Source organism: Camelus ferus, chromosome 9 (assembly GCF_009834535.1).
Source record: "Camelus ferus isolate YT-003-E chromosome 9, BCGSAC_Cfer_1.0, whole genome shotgun sequence".
NCBI classification, from domain to species: domain Eukaryota; kingdom Metazoa; phylum Chordata; class Mammalia; order Artiodactyla; family Camelidae; genus Camelus; species Camelus ferus.
The window spans coordinates 16,413,044-16,436,074 of record NC_045704.1 but is presented as its reverse complement, the minus strand read 5'-3'; the positions used below and the strand labels follow the sequence as shown (position 1 = coordinate 16,436,074).

Below are 23,031 nucleotides of genomic sequence, written 5' to 3'. Positions count from 1 at the left end.
ATGTGGTGGTCTGAATGGATCCCTAAACTCATCCTATGATTATTTCCAAAGTTCCAGAATGCTGAGTTGCAATAGAAATAACCAACAACTGGCAGAATCCTCACACTGGTTCCCTGACCCGTGGTGCAGGGGCTACTTTGATAAGAAAGAACCAAATGAACACTGTAACTACCTTGTATGTACCAAAATAGAAAACCAAAAGCAATATTATATTCCTGGAAGGATTGAAGAGATTAGTGCCACTAGCAGTATCTTGAAAGCTGGAGGGGTCATGGTGTCTGTTATATCCCATTTCAGTTCACCCATTTGACCTGTGCAGAAGACAGGTGAGTCTTGGATAATGACATGGGGTTATTGTAAACTTAATCAGGAGTTGATGCCAGTTTCAATTCCAGATGTGTCTTTATTGCTAGAGAATCAACATCTACTAGCACCTGATATGCAGCTGTTGAACTGACATAGTGCTTGTTTTTCTCTATATCTGTTAGTAAATATCATCCAGTGAAGTTCAGTTTCATCTGGTAGGGCTGTCAATACACTTTTATGACCCCAGCTCAGGGCTGCATGAACTTTCCAGTCTTCTTTCCAGTTGAGTCCAGCATGGAGATCGCAACACAGGTACTTAGGATTTAGGGGCAAAGTTATGTCATTCTCTGCATATGGCATTACTACTTCTGTGAAAGCAGCTTCTGGTTTTATTGGTCCCTAGTTAAAACTAAGTATGTGACCATGAGCCAGAAAATTATCATTTAGTGAAGTCATAAACTTGGGCATGCCAGAAGCACTTCATCATCAAGTGGAAGTGATGCATGTGACACTGGGCTCCAACAGAAGCCACAGGCAAGCTGCATGAGCAAGTGGCTCAGATTCCCACAGCTCCAGTTCCCTCTGCAATGACTCACGTCTCTCCACCCATGCCTGTGACCTCAGGAGGAGTTCTGTGTGGTCAGCTGAATGAGGAGGAAGAATGTGCTCTTCTCCAAAGAGCGCTCCCCAGCCCCCCGCTGGGAGTTTGGTTATATGAGACCACTTCCATCAGGGAAGGGACAGCATCTTTCACCGGAAAACAGTTGCTCTAAATACGAAGGAAACCGCCTTTTCTGTTACGGTGCTTCTGCCAGAAGCACAATCTATGGACCTTACAGAATGCCTTATTCTTTGTATTCCACCCATCATTGCTTGTGAACAGTGAAGTCATTTTATGAAAAATGAATTGCGGCAACTGGACTCAACGCTCACAGAATTCACCTATCTCATACCATGTTTCCTCTTAAGTTCCACTTCAGTGGTTGGATTTGCCCGGATTCTCAGGATTCCTACCAGCTCTGATTGCTCCTGCCACATTTGTTTCTAATTCCTATTTTAAAATTCTCTTATTTCTAAAATCATAGTGACACAGCTTTCCTGACTGAACCCTGATACTGAACCCTCCAGTGTAAGTGGCTGACATTAAACTTTTGATGGCCAAGGCTTCCATTAAAAATGATATCCATTTAGAGTAAACGTATGGCCAGCTGTGTGACACAACCAAATAAGGAATTGGGCCACCCGCACCCATGAAGTTTCCCTTTCAGAAACCCTTGGCAATCTAGATAACTGATCGCTTGACTGACCCTGCCTCCATTCTCCCACGCCCTAATTTTCATTTATGCTTCAAATTAGCCAATAATGAGTGAAACCCCACACACCCCACCTTTGAACCCGAATACAGGCAGGGCCCCAGGTCCAAGGTCTCTACTGAGTAGAAATTCTGAGAATCCAGCCACATCTAGCTACTGAAATGGAACTGTTAACAGGGAACATGGTGTAAGATCAGTGAATTTGCATTCCCAAAGCCACCACAGCAAGGTGGAAAGTAGAGAGCATCTGTGAGTGATAAATCTTGTTTTTCAAAGTTCCCTGAAGGTCTTTTTCTGAGATGTGTCCTGTGATCGTAATAACCATAAAGGCTGGCCCAGCCACAACATTTGGCCCCAGTGTCTTGGGGGCTCTGTGCGGGTAATACGGAGCTCAGGCATTATAGCCCAGAGAAATACCATCAGTAGACTGGGACAGACACCACAAACCCTTTCTGCTGCTTTTTCAGTTACTACCCCTCTTTCTCAAATGCACTTTCCTAACTTTTAACTCCATTGACTATTTTTCCTTTGGTTTATATAAATAGGATCATGTTGTATATATTCTCTGGGGTTTTGCTTGCTTTGCTCAGTATTGAGTTTGTGAGGTTGAACCATGTTACTGTTTATAGCCATTGTTCACTTATTTTGTAGGGCAGGGGTAGGCAAACTATTATCTTATGGGCCAAATCCTGTATATATTTTGGGGGTGTATATAGTGTGTTTCTTTTTCTACTTCCAGAGGTAGAATTCTTATGTCACAGGGGAGGCATATATTTAACTTTTAACTTTATCAGATACTGCCAAACATTTCCCAAAGTGATTGTACCAGTTTACACGCTCACAAGCAAGATGATGGTTAGTTGCTCCATATCCTTGCCAGCACTTGATACTGTCAGATTTTTAAAATTTTTAAAATTAATATGTATTTTAAAATTAGTCACTCTGATATGTGGGTAGCGGTGTCCCATTGAGGTTTCTGTTAGGACTCTAATGACTAATGAAGTTAAGCATATTGGGGACCTATTCAAAGGCTCATTGTACAGTTGTGTATTCTCCTTTATGTAGTGCTGGTTCAAGTAGTTTGTGGATTTTTCTATTGGGTTGTCAGTCGTACTCTTGGATTTACAGGGTTTCTTTATATTCTGCTTACAAGTATTTCAACAGATGTGTGTAATGTGATTATTTCCTCAATTCCGTGGCGTGCATTTTCCCTTTCTTCATGGTGCCTTTTGATGAACAACCAATCTGAATTTTAAATTTTCTTTTTTTTTAAGTTAGTGACTTTTAGAAATCTTTGCCCATCACAAGGTCACAAAGATATTTTAATAGCTAGTTTTAATTCTTTTACTCTTCAGATCCACAATCCATTTCATACTGATATTTGTATGTGGGATGAAGTAAAGGTCAAGATGAATTTTCTTCCCATATGAATTCACAAAGGACTAGCCCCACCACTTCCGGAAAAGACTATAGGTCCCTCATTGTACTTCAGTGCCATCTTTGTCATATATCAAGTGACTAGATGTGTGTGAATTTGTTTCTGAACCTTCTATTGTCTTCCATTAGTCTTTTCATATATCCTTGAATATATACCACACTGTTTTACTACTGTAAATTCATAAAAGTCTTGTAGTATAAATCCACTTCTTTATATTTTCTTTTGGATGGTCCTAGTTACTATTTTAAATATATATATATTTAAATAAATATATATATACACACACATACAGTAGTGTGTATCTGTTAATCCCAAGCTCCTACTCCCTGCCACATACCCCTGCTACCAGCTTTTCTGTTTGGTAACCATAAGTTTGTTTTCTATGTCTGTGAGTCTGTTTCTGTTTTGTGAATAAGTTTATTTGTATCATCTTTTAAGAGTCCACATATAAGTGATAGCATATGATTTTAGTCTTTTTCTGATTTACTTCACTTAGTATGATAATCTCTAGGTCCCTACATGTTGCTGCAACATGTACTTTGAGTGTTTTAAAATTTTACCAAGCACTTTTATTCTTTTTTATGGCTGAGTGGTATTCCATTGTGGAATCTTCTTTATCCAGTCATCTGTTGATGGACATTTAGGCTGCTTCCATGTCTTGGCTATTGTAAATAGTGCTGCTGTGAATATTAGGGTGCATATATCTTTTCAAACTAGAGTTTTCTCTGGATAAATGCCCAGGACTGGATCATATGGTAACTATTTTTAGGAAACTCTATACTGTTCTCCATGGTGGCTGCACCTTCAGAACGTTCCCACCTTCAGTGTAGGAGGGTTCCCTTTTCTTCACACCCTAGCCAGCATTTACTATTTGTAGAATTTTTGATGATGACCATTCTGACCAGTGTGAGGTGATACCATCTTGTAGTTCTGATTTGCACTTCTCTGATAATTAGTGATGTTGAGCATCTTTTCATATGCCTGTTGACCATCCAAATGTCTTCTTCAGAGAAATGTCTATTTAGGTCTTCTGCCAATTTTTTGATTGGGTTGTTTGTTAGTTTATTTTGATATTGAAGCTGTATGAGCTGTTTGTATATTTTGGAAATTAATCCCTTGTTGGTTACAACATTTGTAAATATTTTCTTCCATTCTATAGGTTTTTCATTTTGTTTATGGTTTCCTTTGCTGTGCAAAAGCTTGTAAGTTTGATTAGGTCCCATTTGTTATTTTTGCTTGTATTTCTTTTGCCTTGGGAGACTGACCTAAGAAAGCATTGCTATGACATGTAAAATTTTCAACATTTAAAAAATTACTTATTTATTTTGTCTTTTTGGGGGGAGGAGGTAATTAGGTTTATTCATCTGTTTATTTAATGGAGGTACTGGGCTTGAACCCAGGACCTCGTGCATGCTAGACATGCACTCACCACTGAGCTATATCCTCCCCTCCTAAAATTTTCAACATTTTATCACTAAGCGTTATGCGTGATTTTTGTGTCAGTTTATTTCAGTTTTAGGGGGATTTTTCTAGAACTTAAAACCATTTTACATAATTTTCAAATTTACCATAATATTCCTCATAATGCTCTCTTCATATCTTTAGTGATGTTTCATTTTTAATTTTGGGAATTGGTAATAATGTCATTTTTGTCTTTGTTTCTTGGTCACTCTTACTGGACTTCGTCAATTTTATTGCTTTATTCACAGAATGGCCTTCAGCCCTTTTAAAAAAAATACACTTATTTTGTTTGTTTTCTATTTCATCAATCTCTTATCGTCATCAATTTCTTCCATCTACTTACTGCATTTTTTGTTACTAAATTCCTGAGAGAGATGTTTTCACTTTCATATTCAGCTTCTCTTCTATTTTAGTATATACTTTTAAAATTCTACAAGTATGTATTAAGAATTCCCTTTGTGATTGTGAATTTTGTTTTTCTCCTCGTGGTTCTGTCAACTTTTCTTTTTAAAGTTTGCTTTATATTATTTGTATTTGTGAAGCTGTTATTCTTGATAGTTTAAAACTTATGAAGTCTTTTCTTTGTATTTCTTATAATGCATTTTTCTTCGAGGACTACTTTGTCCAATATTAATGTATTTTTAGATTATAGAAATAGTTGGAAACCTAGGATGATGCTCTCTTCCCTAGAGAGGATTTTCCTTTGTTTCTGTTAGGTCTTTGAAGATACTAACAAAAAAGTTTCACTCTAATCCAATTTCAAGTGCGGCGGTAATTTGGAGTTTGTCTTCAGCCTCTATCAAAGAGAATTCATTTCCTTTTATCCGTCTTCCTATAAGGCAGCTCTTTTGGGTTTTACCGCGGACTCTTCTCCTCCCCATTCAGACCTCGTCCCAAGCCCCTTGAACGTGGCTAAAGTGCTGCTTAACTTTCAACAACAGAATGGGTAGGAGTCACCAAGGAAGACACTAGCAGCTCACAACAGCACAACTTGGCCGGGCCCCGCGCATACATTGTAGGAATCAGTCGGTAGAAGCTCAAGGTACTTGGTAGTCTTTCAGCTTCAGGGGGCGGGGCCGTGGCCGTCGTTTCTCTCAGGCATTCTGGGAAGTGTAGTCTCGTGTCCGTGCGACCCAGACCACTTCCGCTCCTGGACGTCGGGGGTAGGGAATTCTGGGAAGTGGTCCTCGGGCTCCCTCTAGTAGCCTCGCTTTGGGTAGATGAGTCATCCATCACCCGGGCTTCTCCACACCTGGGACTTCCCAAGCCTGGGCGGAGAATCAGCGAAGCCCGGGCCCTCGTCCCGGGGAGAGTAAGAGAAGCTGCGGCCGGCTGCAGAGCATGGTGTTGGGGAAAGTTTGCGTTCCCCTCCGGTGAACCTCCGGTTTGGAGCAGTCCGTGCGGCCCCGGTTGGGGGGCTGCCCTGGTCACCTGTCGCCTGATTTGCGGGCCTCCTGGCTCTTCAACCGGCTTCCCTCGCCAACGAGCCGGCTTTGCGTCTTCCTAGTGGAATAACATTATGCGAGTTACTTAATCTCTCTTGGCCTCATTATCCTCATTTAATGTCATTAATAGTAGTAACCCCTTATCGTTTTATACGAATTAATTCATTAAGTGACTGCAACAGCCTTATGAGGTAGGTAAAGCCATTAGGCTCTTTTTTGTTTTGTTTTGTTTTGTTTTGTTTTAAACAGATAAAGAAATGAACGTTGTGTTGGGGAAATAAAGCATCCTACCAACGCAAAGTCCTCTGTACCCAATGTAGAAAAAAGAAAGCAATCTTATTACTGAGTAAGCATTTCTAGAGTACAGTATTGTAGATATTTGCGGAAAGATATTACAAAGAAGGGAATTTAACCCTATTTATATAGTCAAGCAATTATAAACTTTTTCTACTATTCTATTTTTAACCACTCGGTACATACATTCTCAACATTAACGGTATCTTGTCTTCCAATAAGAGGTCGTGACTGTCCCATTTGCTGCAAGTTCTTTGATAAATTCATCTTAAATTTACTTGGGAGTCGGATCTTTGTTAGTTGACTTCATCCAAAGGAATAATAAAATTTACCTTATCTCCTCTGCCAGCACGTTTACAGCTCAGAGAAAGGCACCTTCGTCAAACTCCACAGTGATAGGGACACTGGATTGTTATTTTCTCAGATGTTTATATTCAAAAGGGACAAACCTCAGGACTTTGCAAAACATTCTTGGGTTATAAACTTGGTAAGAAGCTTACTTAACCTTTAACAAAATTTACATGCAAATCGAAAAGGTTAGAGAAAGGATCTGAAAGCACTTGGATTCTTATGGAATTACTCTAAGAAAAAGGACAGGGAAAATGGACCCTTTGGACAAAGAAAATTCTTTTTTATGTTTTTCATTTACTCTTAGTGAGTTTATCTTATGTGTCCAAGACTTAACAGCTAGTAAGAGGCAGAACTACCATTTGAACCCAAAGAGTTGGAACTTCAAGTCTGTGTTTTTAATCTCTATTTTTTTTAATCATAGGAAATAGTCGTGTATATGGTTTAAGGAAATCTTTTTTCTATCAGGTTTGGAAGGCGGTTTGGGGCTTTGTAGTTTATATCTTCATTATAGAAGGAATGTATGCCCATTATGGAGAGATTATGAAATACAGAAATATAAGAAGGAAAGAATCCAAATTACCCATAATCTTGGGGTTTGAAAGTAACCACTGTTTACATTTTTAATGCATTTTATGTTGGAGCTGTACTATGCATGATATTTTTTCCTTAAATTTTATTAAGAAACAGCCCAGACATACACACAGAAAATAGTGTAATGAAACCTGCCCCCCTCCATCAGTCATCTGCAACCCTTGTCAGTGTTTTGCTTGTCTTTTTGTATCCATTCCCTTTGTCACACAAAATACTTCTGGGGGATATTAAGGGGAGGAGGAGATGGAATCTTTCAAATTAAAAACAAACCCCAGTCATGGAGTCACTATTTAAAATCCACTAACATAAAATTATCTAAAACAGAGAGCAAAGGAAAAGCTCTTTGTTAACTTAACAGTTTTCATTCTTGACAACCAGGAGGATCGTAGTTATGTATGTAAGAAAGCTAAGGGACATAGAAACATTGAAATTTGAAGAGGAATAATTACGAATTTGGTTTCTTTAATTGGAGTTTGACTTGAAACAGTCTTCTAGATCTTGGTCTCTGATCTGTTTCTCCGTTAGGCTTTGTGGTACTTTGTTGCAGCGAGAATGTCACAGTCTTTAAAGTGTGCTTCGCACCCAGCAAAGAGACGCTTTTCAGTGTTTGTGGCTGGTGAGGCTGCCCAACATCCTGAAACAGGGACCTGCAGCCCAGTTAGATTTTATTCAGAATTCCTGAAATGGATTTCGGAAACAATAAAGGGGAATCATACAAACTTTATCGATCCTAACAGGCCACGAAACAGGCTGTTCCCGTTAGCATCAAGTTTAAAGTTAAATTATGTACAAGCTAGAATGACTTCCCCATACCTCAATATGTGAAAATTTCTTCCATCAGTACATTTGAGCAAATAACAAGTCTTTATCGTGACTGTTGTGTAAACACTTAACAATAACGTGTTCATCTTTCAAATTCAGAAACTCCCTGAGGAATGATTACAACGGACCTGATTGTATTGAGAAATAGATCACATAGGTCCATGCGGAAGCTTGTTTTTTTCACCCCATGTCTAGCTGTCCTTAGCAGCCAATTTCTGAATTATTTGACTATTCTGTTAACAGTAGTGGGAATTTGCAATATAATCTGTCCCCATTGGGGAGAGGGGGGTTTTTCATTCTTTTTTATATCTAAAAAGTGTCTTAAAACTTCATTTTAAAAGCTCTCATTTTTTTCCTCTTTTTTCTTGTAGAATAGGTACAATTTTATTACAGTGTTCTGTTACTTACAGTCCTTTTAAGATTCTGACTTTTCAAATATATGCTATTATGTTTTGTTTGTCAGTGAGAAAAAGCTAAATTCTACTGGCGCCAGAGAACTGCTTCAGGTCGGCAGGGAACCATAAAGGGGATTCGTGAAGTTGTTGGCCAAGAACTTCCGAGAGATCGGGGTTGTTTTGAAGCTCTGAGGGCGCGGGCGTGTCCCTCACTCCTCTTGCTATTCTGAGAAATGTGTTCCCCGAATTCTATCCGGAAACAAAAGGCTGAGGCACTCTTTCCCTGGGGCTTCTGGGAAGTGTAGTTCCGGAGCTCAGTGTAGTCAGAGGCACTTCCGTCCTTGGGAAGCGAGACTGCCACCATCTTAGTCCGGGAGGTGAGTTAGCCCTGCGTCCCCACGACACCTCTGAGCCTTTTCGGCCTGAGCGTGGGACTAGTCGCTACCTAGCCGGCTGTCTTAGGATGGAGAAGTCGCGGCCGCCGGCGGAGGCTGAGAGGCGGAGGGCAGAAGTGTGGATTCCCTCAGCTCTCCTCCCCCACTTACCAAGCAGCGCTGCTACTTCCATCGGTACAATATATGGCGAGTTGTTTATTATCTGTGCCCTACTTTTCTCCTATAAGATAGCGAGAGAGACAGTAACTCCTAGGTAGGGGTGAGATGAGACGTAAACGGGACCACACGCGTCAACAGCATAGAACCTAGCTGGTGGCACCTAACGGGTTGGCTCTTGCTATTGATCCTGTTAGTTTTCTCACCAGCGCAGTTTCTGTTGGACGCCCCAGTGAAGGGAGAGAGCGAGGAGCAATGCCGCGGCCCGCCCGTCATCCGTCAGGAGACTGAGCTCTTTCCGAACTTTTACTGATCCCTTTTTTAGGAAGCATCGAGCCCCGCGTCAGTGCCTGGAGATGTTCGCTGAAGTTTATCCGGGAGACAGATACAGCCGGGCTGTCCCACCGCATCCTTCTCGTTCCACTCCTGAATTCGGAGAGGGGAAGAAGGAGGGAATTCTTGGCTTCTCACAGCCTAGCCTCAGGTACATACTCCTTCCTGAAGGTTCTTTCTTGCTCCATCATCTTTCAGTTAATCAGATTTCCTTCAGTCAGTAAATTACTGCTAGGAAAATGTTTAATTATTTGTTGAATAAACCTGAGAATGTTTACTCTGCTTGTTAATATGCACGTGTGTATTTCCACCATACATATATTTTTAAATAAATACATAACTTTTTATTTATTTTTTTAGTGTTTTTTGTATTTTTATTGAAGTATAGTCAGTTTACAATAATGTGTCAACTTCTAGTGTACAGCACAATGTTTCAGTCATATATAAACATACATATATTCGTTTTCATATTCTTTTTCATTTTAAGTTACTACAAGATATTGAATATAGTTCTCTGTCCTATGCAGTATAAACTTGTTTATCTGTTTTATATATATTAGTTAGTATCTGCAAATCTCGAACTCCCAATTAAATACATAAATTTTTAAAATACATAAATACAGACATTTTATTTGCTTGTTTTAAAATTTTTTAAAAATATTTTAACATATACATTTATTTTTAAATCTATCATGCTTTCCTTTTCTTCCTTTTATTCTTTGCTGTCTTCAGTTCTGTTTACTCCCCCCCCCTTTTTTTTAACTCTCAACTGAGTTGGAAATTATGTGGTCTTGTATTATTTTTTTAACTTTTGAAAACGATGTATGTCTCAACAAATACTAAATTTAATCAGATTGTATTCTCATTCTGAAAAATATAGAGACTGAAAATATATTTGAAAGTTGATGGCTTCCCAAACCCTTTTTTTTTTTTTTTTTTTTTTTGACTGTAGGTTAGGTTATAGGTCTACTAGGTTTAGTTTTTATTGTAACTACCCTCAAAAGTTGTCATTGCGGTCTTGGGTTTTTTTCCTTTTTTCTTTTAACAAAGATGTTACCAACATGTTTACGTGTTTTCTTGCCATTGCTTCTTTCAGGGTTCATTTAGTCATAAATTTTCTTCATTTTTTTTCAGCTAAGATGCCTTTGTTCCTCTCCTATGTACATAATCATTTAGTTGAGTGTAGAAATCAGGTTCACAAATTTTCTTCTTCATTTTCCCACTACTCAGTTATTTTAGCTCTCCATTTTGCTTCCTTGTTTCTGTCAATGTAATGATCATTTCTATGTGGTAAATTATACTCTCTCTGGGAGCTTTAAGGATTTTTGTCACTATTTTTAGTTATTTATTTATCCTTTGCCTTCCTGATTTTCACTCTGATTTGTTTGGGAATACACTTATTTTTATTTCTACTGATCAGAATCTCGATATATGAACTCAGCACTTGTCTCCTGAAATGAGACCTCTCTGCCATTGCTTTTGTTCTCTCCTTCTTACACTCCTATTGGACACGTGTTGGAGCCTCTCAGTCTCTCTTCTATGTTTCCTGATTTTTTTTTTTGTCTTTTTCTTTTCTCTGTGTTTTTCTTTATCCCCACGCAGATAGACTAAAAGCTTTCTACCAATAAGCCTTTTCTGGTTTCAGTGAAATAAATTGACCTGCAATGATTTGTTTTAGAAAATTAATAATAGCATGAATATAATGTTATTAGCTCGGCAGTAAATTATTAAGTAGGGAGAAATTTTAAGTCAGAATCGGGGCTTTTGACTCTGGAAAACAGTATGGAGATTCCTTAAAAAAACTAAAAATCGAGTTACCATAGGATCCAGCAATCCCACTCCTGGGCATATAGCCAGAGAAAACTCTAAAATTCAAAAAGGTAATGCACCCTAATGTTCACAGCAGCACTATTTACAACAGCCAAGAAATGGAAACAACTGGTTTCCATGAACAGATAACTGGATAAAGAAGCTGTGGTGTATGTATATATAGTAGAATACTGCTCACCATAAAAACGGGTGAAATAATGCCGTTTGCAGCAACATGGATGGACATGGAGATTGTCACACTAAGTAAAGTCAGACAAATATCTTATGATGTCACTTATATGTGGAATCTTAAAAATGAACAAATGAACTTACTTACCAAACAAAAACAGACTCACAGACGTAGAAAACAAACTTACGGTTACCAAAGGGGAAAGGAGGTGGGGAGGGCTAAATTAGGAATTCGAGACTTGCAGATACAAACTACTAGATGTAAAATAGATAAACAACATGGTCCTACTGTCTAGTACAGGGAACTACATTCGATATCTTATAATAATGTACAATGGAAAAGAATCTGAAAAAAACATACATATGAATATGTATAACCGAATCACTATACTGTGCACCAGAAACTAATACAACATTGTGAATCAAGTATCCTTCCTGTTTTTTTTTAAAAAAAAAAAAAAAGGGTGGGGGAGAATCAGGGCTTTCAGAAAAGAAAGATGACTTTCATAGGAGAGCAGTCACATATGAAGTCCAGATGCCTTTCAGGTCTTTTTTGTTGTCATTAAAAAGGCATTTGCAGATACAGTGATGCCAAGTATCTCATCTGCTTTTTTGCAGCTGCAAGAGAAAGGGACTCCTGGTTTTTTGAACTTCCCGTCTGCTCATTCACTCCTTGGAACAGCCCTATGAGGTGGGTATGACTTAACAATTCTTATCTTCTCGTCATTATGCAGGTGACCAAGCGAGGCACAGAGAGATTTTTGGAACACCCCTGATGTTACCCAGGTGGGAAGTATCATTTCCAGGATTGAAACCCATGCCTGGGGCCCCCTTTTTTTTCAGCCCCACATGTTGTTACAGTGCCTCTCATTTCCTACTATCCCCAGGATCTGAAATCTTTATGGCAGGGATACCGCGTTTGGCTGTGCGAGTTGTTGACTGTCCAGTGGCCACTGGCTGACAGACCTGTCAGTGGCTGCCGTGTCCCCCAGGCTCCGCACACCGAGCTGTGCGTGGCTGCATGTGCTGGAGGTAGGGTGCTCTTGTATAACTTCTGCAGGGACGCACGTGGGCTAGTGGCAGCTCTGGCCTGTGTCTCATGGCTTCTTTGTCCTTCCCCAGTTATGCCTTCTCAGGACTCTGCCCTTCCGCAGAGGGAGCGGGAGGAAGTGACCGAGTTTCAGGTGAGTGAGGCATGGCTTTCCATCCCCTAACGTGGGACTTTGCTTCTCAGAGTTGAGGCATGTCTTTTTTCTCTGCCTTGGAAAGGTGAATGGAACACAGCAGATCTGGAGAGCCTGTTGTCTGCCTGACTGTGTGCATGTGCATGTGTATGTTTGTTTTTATCGTCTTTATTATTTCACAAAGCAATCTTTGAAAAAAAATAGAGAAATCTGAAGTCGGCAAAAATAATTCACAGTACAGCCCTGCTCACAAACTAGCTCTTTTCGCTTTCCTATATTCTTTTTTCACATGCGTTCACAGTTGCATATTTGCATTATTAGAGTCAATGGGATATACTTACAAACATTAGATAAAGGCTTACTGTCTCTAATTCTTATTAAAATTAGTGAGATAAAGTAAGACCCAATTGGAATATGAGTGAAAGAAGTGAATGAGAGTGTCATAAAAAAGGAAAGTAGATTCATGAGGAAAATACTGATCATTAATACCTAAATGTGTGCAAACGTTAATAAAAGCTCTCTGTTTTTTTATCTCACTTAGATTGTTGAAGATTTCTTTAAAAAGGGAGGTGTGTCTTATTTGGCCAGTATAGAGATTCAGGAACATTTGTGCTCTCACATGCAAGATGAATTGGGAAAGGCCCCCCCCCCCTTTTTGTTTTAAATATTTCCCCTTAACAGAGGCCCTGGGGACTGAACCCAGGACCTCGTGCATACCAAGCATGTGCTGTGCCACTGAGCTATACCCTACCTCCCGGGAAAGCCTTTTGAGAGGGAGATATGCCACTATGGTTTCAAAAATTTTAAAGTGCATGTTTTGTGACTTTGCAGTTGCTACCACTTGGCTAAGGTCTCTGTAAAAGGATCTTTGCAGCATTGATGATAAATAAAAATCTGTAACTGATTATACCTTATTTGGATTGAGTGAAGCTAAATCGCCGGTTCTAAGGAATACTATACTGTGTAGTTCACAACATGGAGTGAAAGATGATCATGACGTGACTTGCTCAGATGTGTGAGTGCTTGTCACGTGCTAGGCATCATTCTAAGTGCTTTACGTGTACTCACTCATCTAACTCTTCCAAACACCTTGTGATTTGGACACCGTTATACAGAGGAAGAAATGGAGACAGTGAGAGGTTAAGGAATTTGCCAAGGGTCCTGTCATTAAAACCTTGACATTTGAGCTCAGCCTGTGTCCTCACCACCTGTGCATGCGGTGGATACGGCTTGTGCCTCAAAAACACAAAGGAGGAGCTAGATGCCTGTCTTGGAGGGTTGCTGAGGGCCTGGGAGCTTTGCCAACATTAAAAACAGTGATGGAGTGGGGAGGGTATAGCTCAGTGGTAGAGCGTGTGCCTAGGATGACAAGGTCCTGGGGTCAATTACCCATTAGCTCAATTAAAGATAGATAAATAAAAACCTAATTACCGCCCCCCCAAAAAATAATTTAAAAATTAAAAAAAAAAAAAACAGTGATGGGGTAGGCGGGGAGGGAACATCACCATCACCGAGAGGGACAGTTTTGGGGACTAAGGACTGCATGGAGACCTCCAAATTGGTAACAATTTGGGGGGAAATCTTTTTTATCCTTGTCAGTGCTGCCCTTCTTCCAGTGGGGTTGTACAATTGAAGTTACCTGTAGTTGATGTTGCAGGAGGCAGTGACATTCAAGGACGTGGCTGTGGTCTTCACGGAGGAGGAGCTGGGGCTGTTGGACTCCGCCCAGAGGGAGCTGTACCAGGATGTGATGCTGGAGAACTTCCGAAACCTGGTCTCTGTGGGTGAGGATGGGCGCCCTCGGACACTGAATCCCAGCCCCCTTGAGATCTCTGGTCCTCAGTTGTTCAAAGCTTTGGACCTTTTGAAAGGGCTCCCTGACCTTGAAGACACAAATCTTTCTAATCCATAGATTTTTCTGGTCCCTCTCTGCTCAGGCAGAGTTCTGTTCAGGGGTGATTTTGCCTCCCTGGGAACACTTGACAACGTCTGGAGACAGTTTGGATCGTCACAGCTGAGGGTGGGGTGCTACTGGCATCTAGTGGCTAGTGATGCCGTTGACGTTCCGGCAGTGCCCGGGACAAGCCCCACCACAGAGAAGCAGCCAGTCCGGACTAGCAGTAGCGCCTCTGCTTAAATGAACTGTAAACGGGCAGCCTAGTTTCTCTACTTTGTCTTGCAAATACTTTCATGGGAAATGGAGTCCACTGAGTACATTGTACTGGGGTTACTTTCTTTGGTTGAATCAAATAGAATAAAATAGAAAAAGGATAGAAAGGATCAGCATTCCTTCTCAAGACCTCACGTTGCAGCAAAACTGACCATTAGCAGTACATGGTGGGAGGGTGTGGGGACTATGATGAAAACAGGCAACTCTGGCTAAGTCTGATTTTATCTCTATTTGGATGTGAACTAGGTCATAACTTGAATTTATTTCTTATTGCAGTTCATAATCAAAAAGTTCTTAAAATATCACTTGAGAGGCCTGAGGGTTATAGAACTTGGACTGAGGTCTGTATGAGCCATGTATTCATCTGAAATGTGTGTCTGTCTTTTCATAGGACATCTTCCCTTCAAACCAAATATGGTGTCCCAGCTGGAGGCAGAAGAAGAGCTTTGGATGACGGAACGAGAAACGCAAAGAAACGGGTGTTCCGGTGAGAACCGCGCTGCCGTTCTTTCAGGTACCTGCCCACCCGCTTCTCACCACGCCCGCGACGTGGTTATCACCCTTGTCCAGGCACTGTCGTCTCTTCCCTGGACTCTGACAGCTGCCTCCACGCTGGTCTCCGTGCTTCTGCCTTTGCCCTCCTGTCTTCTTTCCTTCCTAGTGGCCAGAGTGGTTCTTTAGAACACTGTTCCTCTGTCCCAACCCTCCCAAGGATCCACGTTTCACTCACAGTCTTACGTGATCTGGCCTCCTCACCAGGTTCCTCTTCGCTCTCCCATCCTTTCACCCTTGTGGGGATCATTCCTGCCATCCTGGCCACTCAGTGTTCACCTCTGTTTCCTGGCTTTGGACTAGCTCTCCCCTCTGCCTCGGTGTGCAGGTCCCCGGCCACGCCCTTACTCACTTGGGTCTTTGCTCAGATTTCATGTCGTCAGACAGGCCGTCTGCGTCTGCCCCAGGTGAAATATTGTCCTCTCTCCACTCTCTGTGCCCTCGCTCTGCCTTCTGAGCCCTGATCACCTCGTGCCCTGGTAACCTGTTTTTGTTCACTTGTTCATCACCTGTCTCCCCATGAAAGTAGGAGTTTGGGCAGTTTGATTTGCTGTCAAGATTTCTGCTCCTAATCTGAATGAGTATAACTTGGAGACACCAGCCTTCTTGAATAGTTAGTGCCTTTGTTGGATGTATTGAGAGAACCCAGAGTGGGGTGGAGAGATGGCAGCAGTTCTCGGATGTAGATTCAGGACTTGGAGAATCTGTTACTCGTCATATTATTTGAAATAAGTCACTTTCCTGTATGCCTTGGTGAATACATTTTAAGTTTTCTAGCACATGCTGGGGAAAAAAAGGCCTCTGATGGGCCCTTTGCATAGTAGGTGCTTAGCACGTACTTGTGGGATGAATAAATTGTTTTAAAAGTTACTCCTGTTTTGAGCAGAAATGAGGACTCTCCTGACAGCTCCTCCTAACCTGTGAGCCCCGCCTCCCCTCTCCGTGGCAAGCACCTCATCCAGGTCCCCAGTGGCCGTCTCACTGCTCTGCCTTGGCTTTCAGTGCCCTGTTGCCCTGCCTTCTCTCAGTTCTTCACTTTTTAACTTCACTTTATTTATTTATTCATTTATTTATTTTTTATTGTAGTATAGTTGGTTTATAATGTATTAGTTTCTGGTGTACAGCATAATGATTCAGTCATGCATACATGTATATATTCCTTTTCATATTCTTTTTCATTATAGGCGATTACAAGGTATTGAATATAGTTCCCTGTGCTGTATAGTAGGACTTTACTGTTTATCTATTTTGTATATTGTGTGTGTATCTGCAAATCTCGAACTACCAGTTTATCCTTCCACCCTCCCCTTCGCCCCGCCAGTAACCATAAGTTTATTTCCTATGTCTTTGAGTCTCTGTTTTGTAACTCAGTTCGTTTGTATCTTTTTATTAGATTCAACAAGTAACTGATATCATATAGTATTTACCTCACTTTTTTACTCCTTTCCTTTTTCTCCACGTCTTTCTTTTCTCTTTGCATATTCTGCAGTTCTACCCATTTAAAAATATCAGCTCTTCCTAGGGAGTGTAAATTTATATACTCTCCCTCTGTCTGAAAAACAAAGCAGAGACGCTTCTCTGCAAACGTGATGGATTAGGCCCTGAATTCTGTGAGTAGGCGGTGGATACAATTCGTCTGCTCCTGTCCGTCTCCCTTCTTGTGTATGTACATAGGATGCGCACTTGGTGTATTCAGGAATGTGAGACACTTGCTTCACTTTACCGAGGCTCATCTTCATAGGCAAACAGCCTCAGGAATCGTGATTCTACGTATTGTCATGTTTCAGTTTGGTGTGGTAGACCAAGTCTCTTTTTAAATAACTCTGGTGGCTTTTTCTGCTACCCTTTCTCAAAGGTTTTTTTTGACCTCCTCAACATCAGTGTGTTTCTGGATTTTGCAACCGTGCTGCATGTTCAAATGCTACCTAAAATACTCTTTGTAGGTCGCCTGAGCGCAAATTGAAGGGCTTGTTTCTGTAAGAATTCTTGAAACCCGAAACCCTGCAGATCACAGAGACAAGAGGATCTCATGTCTCTGTTACCTCTAGAGATGGCTCCTGGGCTTAGAGCACACGAATGTGATTAAGTGGATAATTTCAGAACTTTGTCTTCCTGTGAACTTCTAACGTACTTATGATCTTTTAGACATCTTCATATAAGTAAAGATTCACACTTACTAACCATAGAAGATAAAAGCTGTTTACAGTTATCAGAATGTATAACTACATTATCAAAAATTATCAATACCACGGAATAGAGAAACAAAGTCCTACTGAGTAGCACAGAGAACTATATTCAGTGGCTTGCAGTAACCTGTGATGAAAAAGAACATATTTACATGTATACCTGAATCACTGTGCTGTATACCAGAAATTAATACAATATTGTAAATCAACTATATTTCAACAAAAAATTTACAAAAGATTACCAACACCAATGTGCCAGGCATTACAATTCATCGGTTCTCAGGTAGCAATTTCAAGTCAGCTGCTTATGAGTGAAAACTGCCTCATCCGTGCAGCTGGTGTCCCACTGGTACCTCAGCACCCAGGACCTAGGCGGTCATGTAACATACATGGTAGCTGTGCGTAGATTCCGATTGGGTATTTCCAGAAGTCAGAAGACACTGGCATATGTGGAGATGAAGAGTCCTGGTTAGGAAAGAAAATTACAGAATTTCTAAGTAAGTTCTCCAGTGTAACTTGCATCCTAGTGGGATGAACTAGTTGATGTCACAGGTGACACAAGCCTGTTACATGTTGCAGAGCGTTCTGATCCCAAACCTCCAAGATTCACCCCAACTTCACAGATTAAGGGCACAGTCCTCCACAAGACTGCCCCCCGAGACTTCAGGCCCCCGCTGGGGTTCTCTTCTGACCCAGCTGGCTATAGATTTGTGGGTTCTGATGATAGTTGGCTAGAATGGCTCACAGAACTCAGGGAAGTGCTCTGCTTAAAGTTAACCATTTCATTATAGCAAACAGTACAAATTGGAACTGGCAAAAGGAAGATGCATAGGGTGAGGTCTGGGGGAGTTCCCTCCCTTCTGCCTCTTGTAAGGACCCTTGTGATCAGTTTGGGCCCATCCAGAGAATCCAGGGTAACCTCATCTCAAGATCCTCAAAGCAATCAAATCTGAAGTCCCTTTTGCATGTTAACTTACTGTTAATTAACTGGACAATTAATATGTTAATTGTATAATTAGCTGTACAATTAATATGTTAATCACACAGTTAACTGCACAATAAACTATGTTAATTGTACATTGACATAGTCACAGGTTCCAGGGAATAGGGCACGGGCATCCTGAGGGCATTGGATTCGCCTGCCTCACCCAGAAACCTGCACGTACCTGTTGAGACTGTTCCAGTGTGTATTTGAATGTAACTTTCCGTTTAAGCAAATGAATCATTAAGGACTTGGTACCCCCATCCACACTTCAAGCCAGTGGCTTCCATGCATTTTTAACTACGCTCCTCAATAAGGAATACTTCACATCTCACCCCAACATAAATACAATGTATGGGCATATTTGTGTGTGTGTCTACAGCTGAAACAAGCATCTCCTATAGTGGTACCCTTTCCACTTGTAATGCACACTTCATGTTTGTATTCTTTTAATTTTTCTTTTCACGTGTCACAAGGTCTGGAATGGGTTTCACAGTTCACTCATACATGCCAGCAAGTTAAAAAATTCTGTCACAGTGGGGCTAAAGCAATGAAAAAAAGGGCATGTCTTCCTCGTGTCTTTTCCATTCTGATGGGTCTAAAAAGACGAGCACAAATGAGGAAGGCTGGAGGGAAGCAGAGAGTAAGTGCTGCAGGGGAAGATAAAGCAGAATAAGGCAGAGGGGAAGGTGAAGGTGTGTGCAGCTGGGGAGGAATGACTTTCTGCTGGGTGAGGAGGACGGCCCCCCTGCCTTGACTGACATGTGCGTAGAGAGACCTGCAGGGAGTGAGAGGAAAGGCCAGCTTTGCAGCCCTCTGGGGGGAAGCTTTCCCAGCGGAAGATGACTCTTCCCTCTCTCTCACTTCAAGGCTGCCTTTGAGAGTCTGGACGGTGCCCTGTTTCTTTCCTTTGCCCAAGTGCTTTCTCAGCCACAGAAGATGAGTTTTTCCCTTTTCCACTTCTTTCAACAGAGACCTAAATTACTACCAGGTTTAGAACAATGAATGTAATTATTCCAACCACTTCCCAAGTTTTCTCTGGGAATATCCTATCTACAAGGACCTAAAATACCTTCATAGGCCCATAGTCTGAGCTTTTGGGACCTAACTGGGTAGAAGCCCACTTGTCCTAAGCCCGCTAAGGAGAAGGTGAGTAGGCTTTTCATTGATGTTGTTGTAGGTTGGAATGTGGGTTGTCTTGGTTGCAGCCATCTGGTTTCAGCCTTAGAGCCCAGGTATTAAACTGTTAGACTTACGGTTCTCAGTGGGTCACATGTACAGAAGAGTCTGTTGACTGCATTCTTTGCTTCCACTTGTACAGAAAAGCATAACAAAACGATAAATGGTGTTATACAGTCATGTCCCTTCCCCTGGCCTATTAAGGCCTTATCTCCTGGCCTAAGTGTGAAATCCTGATACTTCTGAACAAAGCATTTACTTGTCCTGGTCTCTGAATATTGCCTTTTCTCGTAGGCAACAGGAATCAAAATGAGATGGAGAATCCGCGAAAAGCTGCGTTAAAATACATTTCATGGGAAGAGCCATCCTGCTGGCAAATCTGGAAACAGGTTGCAAGTGATTTAACCAGGGGTCTTTACTGGAAGAGTTCCCCATTACTACAGGGCGATTCTGTTCAGGTTTCTGAAAATGGGAACCATGTAATGAATCGTAAAGGAAATAACTCCATTTGCCTTGAAAATCAAGAGTTTTTGGTGTTGAGAACACAGGATTCTCGTGTGAACACCTACCTGAGTGAGTCGCAGAATCAGAGTAGAGCTGAGCACATCAACAGGAAAAATGACCTGCGTGTGTGTGAAGGCTTCATGAGGAAACCACCACTCAGTGAGCCCGCTGAAACTGACACGGACCAGAAACCCTCCAAACGTAATGGATGTGGCAGGAGCCTTGGTGACGGCTTCACTCGGCACTGCCCCTTTGGAGAGAGGCTCCGTCCATGCAGAGAGTGTGGGAAAGGCTTCAGTCATCGCTCGGTGCTGCCAGCTCACCAGAAAGTTCACACAGGAGAGAGATGGCCCTGTCAGAGCTCACACCTTCAGACATGTCTGAGGATTCCCCGAGGAGAGAAAGTCGATGAATGTCATGAATCAGGTGACTGTTTCAGTAAGACGTCTTTTTATCCTCATCAGTCTCATCATATGGGAGAGAAGTCATATCAGTGTGGCAGTTGTGGCAAAGGGTTCAGTAGCAGCACGGGGCTTACCGTCCACTACAGAACGCACACGGGAGAGAAGCCTTACAAATGTGAAGAGTGTGGTAAATGCTTCAGTCAGAGTTCAAATTTTCAGTGCCATCAGAGAGTCCACACAGAAGAAAAACCATACAAATGTGAAGAGTGTGGGAAGGGCTTCGGCTGGAGCGTTAATCTTCGTGTTCATCAGAGGGTCCACAGGGGTGAGAAACCCTATAAGTGTGGGGAGTGTGGGAAGGGTTTCACTCAGGCCGCACATTATCACATCCATCGGCGGGTCCACACTGGGGAGAAACCTTACAAATGTGATGTCTGTGGCAAGGGCTTCAGTCACAATTCCCCTTTAATATGCCACCGGAGGGTCCACACCGGAGAGAAACCCTACAAATGTGAGGTGTGTGGGAAAGGCTTCACCCGGAATACCGATCTTCACATCCATTTCAGAGTCCACACGGGAGAGAAGCCCTACAAATGTAAGGAGTGCGGGAAGGGCTTCAGTCAGGCTTCCAATCTTCAGGTCCATCAGAACGTCCACACCGGGGAGAAACGATTCAAATGCGAAACGTGTGGGAAGGGCTTCAGCCAGTCGTCAAAGCTTCAGACCCATCAGAGAGTCCACACCGGAGAGAAGCCATACAAATGTGACGTGTGTGGTAAGGACTTCAGTTACAGTTCAAATCTTAAACTGCACCAAGTGATCCACACCGGAGAAAAACCATATAAATGCGAGGAGTGCGGGAAGGGCTTCAGCTGGAGGTCAAATCTTCACGCACATCAGAGAGTCCACTCAGGAGAGAAACCCTACAGATGTAAGGAGTGTGATAAGGGCTTCAGTCAGGCCATAGATTTTCGGGTCCATCAGAGAGTCCACACTGGAGAGAAACCCTACAAATGTGAGGTGTGTGGGAAGGGCTTCAGTCAGTCCTCTGGTCTGCAGTCCCACCAGAGAGTCCACACTGGGGAAAAGCCGTACAAATGTGATGTCTGTGGAAAGGGTTTTAGATACAGTTCACAGTTTATATACCATCAGAGAGGCCACACTGGCGAGAAACCGTACAAATGTGAAGAGTGTGGGAAAGGCTTCGGCAGGAAGTTTGAATCTTCGCCATCACCAGAGGGTCCACACGGGAGAGAAACCCCATAAGTGTGAGGAATGTGGGAAGGCCTTCAGTCTCCCCTCAAATCTTCGAGTCCATCTGAGTGTTCACACTCGGGAGAAACTATTTAAATGTGAGGTGTGTGGTAAGGGCTTTAATCAGAGTTCACGTCTTCAAGCCCATCGGAGAGTCCACACTGGAGAAAAACCATACAAGTGTGATGTCTGTGGTAAGGACTTCAGTCACCGTTCCCGCCTCACGTACCATCAGAAAGTCCATACTGGCAAGAATCTTTAAAAATCAGAAACATGTTATTGACTTCGGTCAGGATGCATGTCTTCAAGCTTTTGGTGATTCCATGCTGGTGATAAACTCTATAATAAAGTATTGAGGGTGGAGAGGGATTTCTTCAGATGGAATCTTTCTAACAAATCCATTAAAATGACATAGACCCACACATTGTAACAGAAGAATTAAGTTGTAACCCTCCTGGTGAGATCCACTTGATATAAATCATCTTTCAAAGTGAATATATGCCTGAAAATAATGTGTGATAAGGCTATTTGCTGTATACTAGCTAGGTTTTTGGGGAATTAAGGGGATTATTTTCCCTTCAGCTTCCATTTTATACTTACTTACAGTGACCGTTATTTTTACTAAAGCTGTAAAACTATGAAAAATGAATAAAATTACTGACAAAATTTCCAGTAGCCAAGAATTCATAATATGATCACTTCATTCCGTATGGTAGATTGGATTAAAATTAAAGAATAGATCCCCAGAGATGAATCTTTGATCCTCAGAAGTAAAAATCTGTCTACTGTAGATGTATATGAAGGGATGTTCATTGCATCATTGTTTATAATAGCAAACATAGAAATAATCAGTTGGATTGCCAAAGTATTTTATGATTTATTGACCCAGTGGATCTCTATACGGACATCAAATGAGAGAAGGTAAATTTGCATTACGTATGTTGGAAGATGCCCAGGACACATTCACCTGGAAAAACACAAAGCATGGGATTTTCGCGTGGTCTCATTTAAAAAAAAAAAAAAAAGCATATGTAGATGTTTATTTCTAGTTATTTCTAAATGATGAGAGTTTGCTTCTTATATATTTTTTACCTCTTTTTAACTTTCTTGTCTTGAAAAAATTTAAAACTTCCCAAAAGTTGTAAAAATTATATAAAATCTCTCATATACCCTTTACTCAGATTCACCAGTTAACATGTTTGAGTCGTTCTCTTTTTGTGTATGAATGTGTATACATGCACGTGCATATTGACATATTTTTCTTTAACCACGAGTATGTTCCAGACCTCTTACCCTTTGCATCTAAATACTTAAGTGT

General features: G+C 41.4%; 1 protein-coding gene across 1 annotated transcript; it reads left to right on the top strand.

The window, feature by feature from the left end:
* The first annotated feature begins 5,001 nt into the window (after positions 1-5,001).
* On the top strand, positions 5,002-22,886 carry ZNF227 (zinc finger protein 227). Its single transcript, XM_032485875.1, is given in 8 exon segments — positions 5,002-9,451; positions 11,917-11,989; positions 12,186-12,330; positions 12,421-12,482; positions 14,128-14,266; positions 15,044-15,166; positions 19,846-21,671; positions 21,673-22,886. Coding segments are annotated over 5 exon segments (2,451 nt in total). The 5' UTR covers positions 5,002-9,451; positions 11,917-11,989; positions 12,186-12,330; positions 12,421-12,422; the 3' UTR covers positions 21,976-22,886.
* The last annotated feature ends 145 nt before the right edge of the window (positions 22,887-23,031 follow it).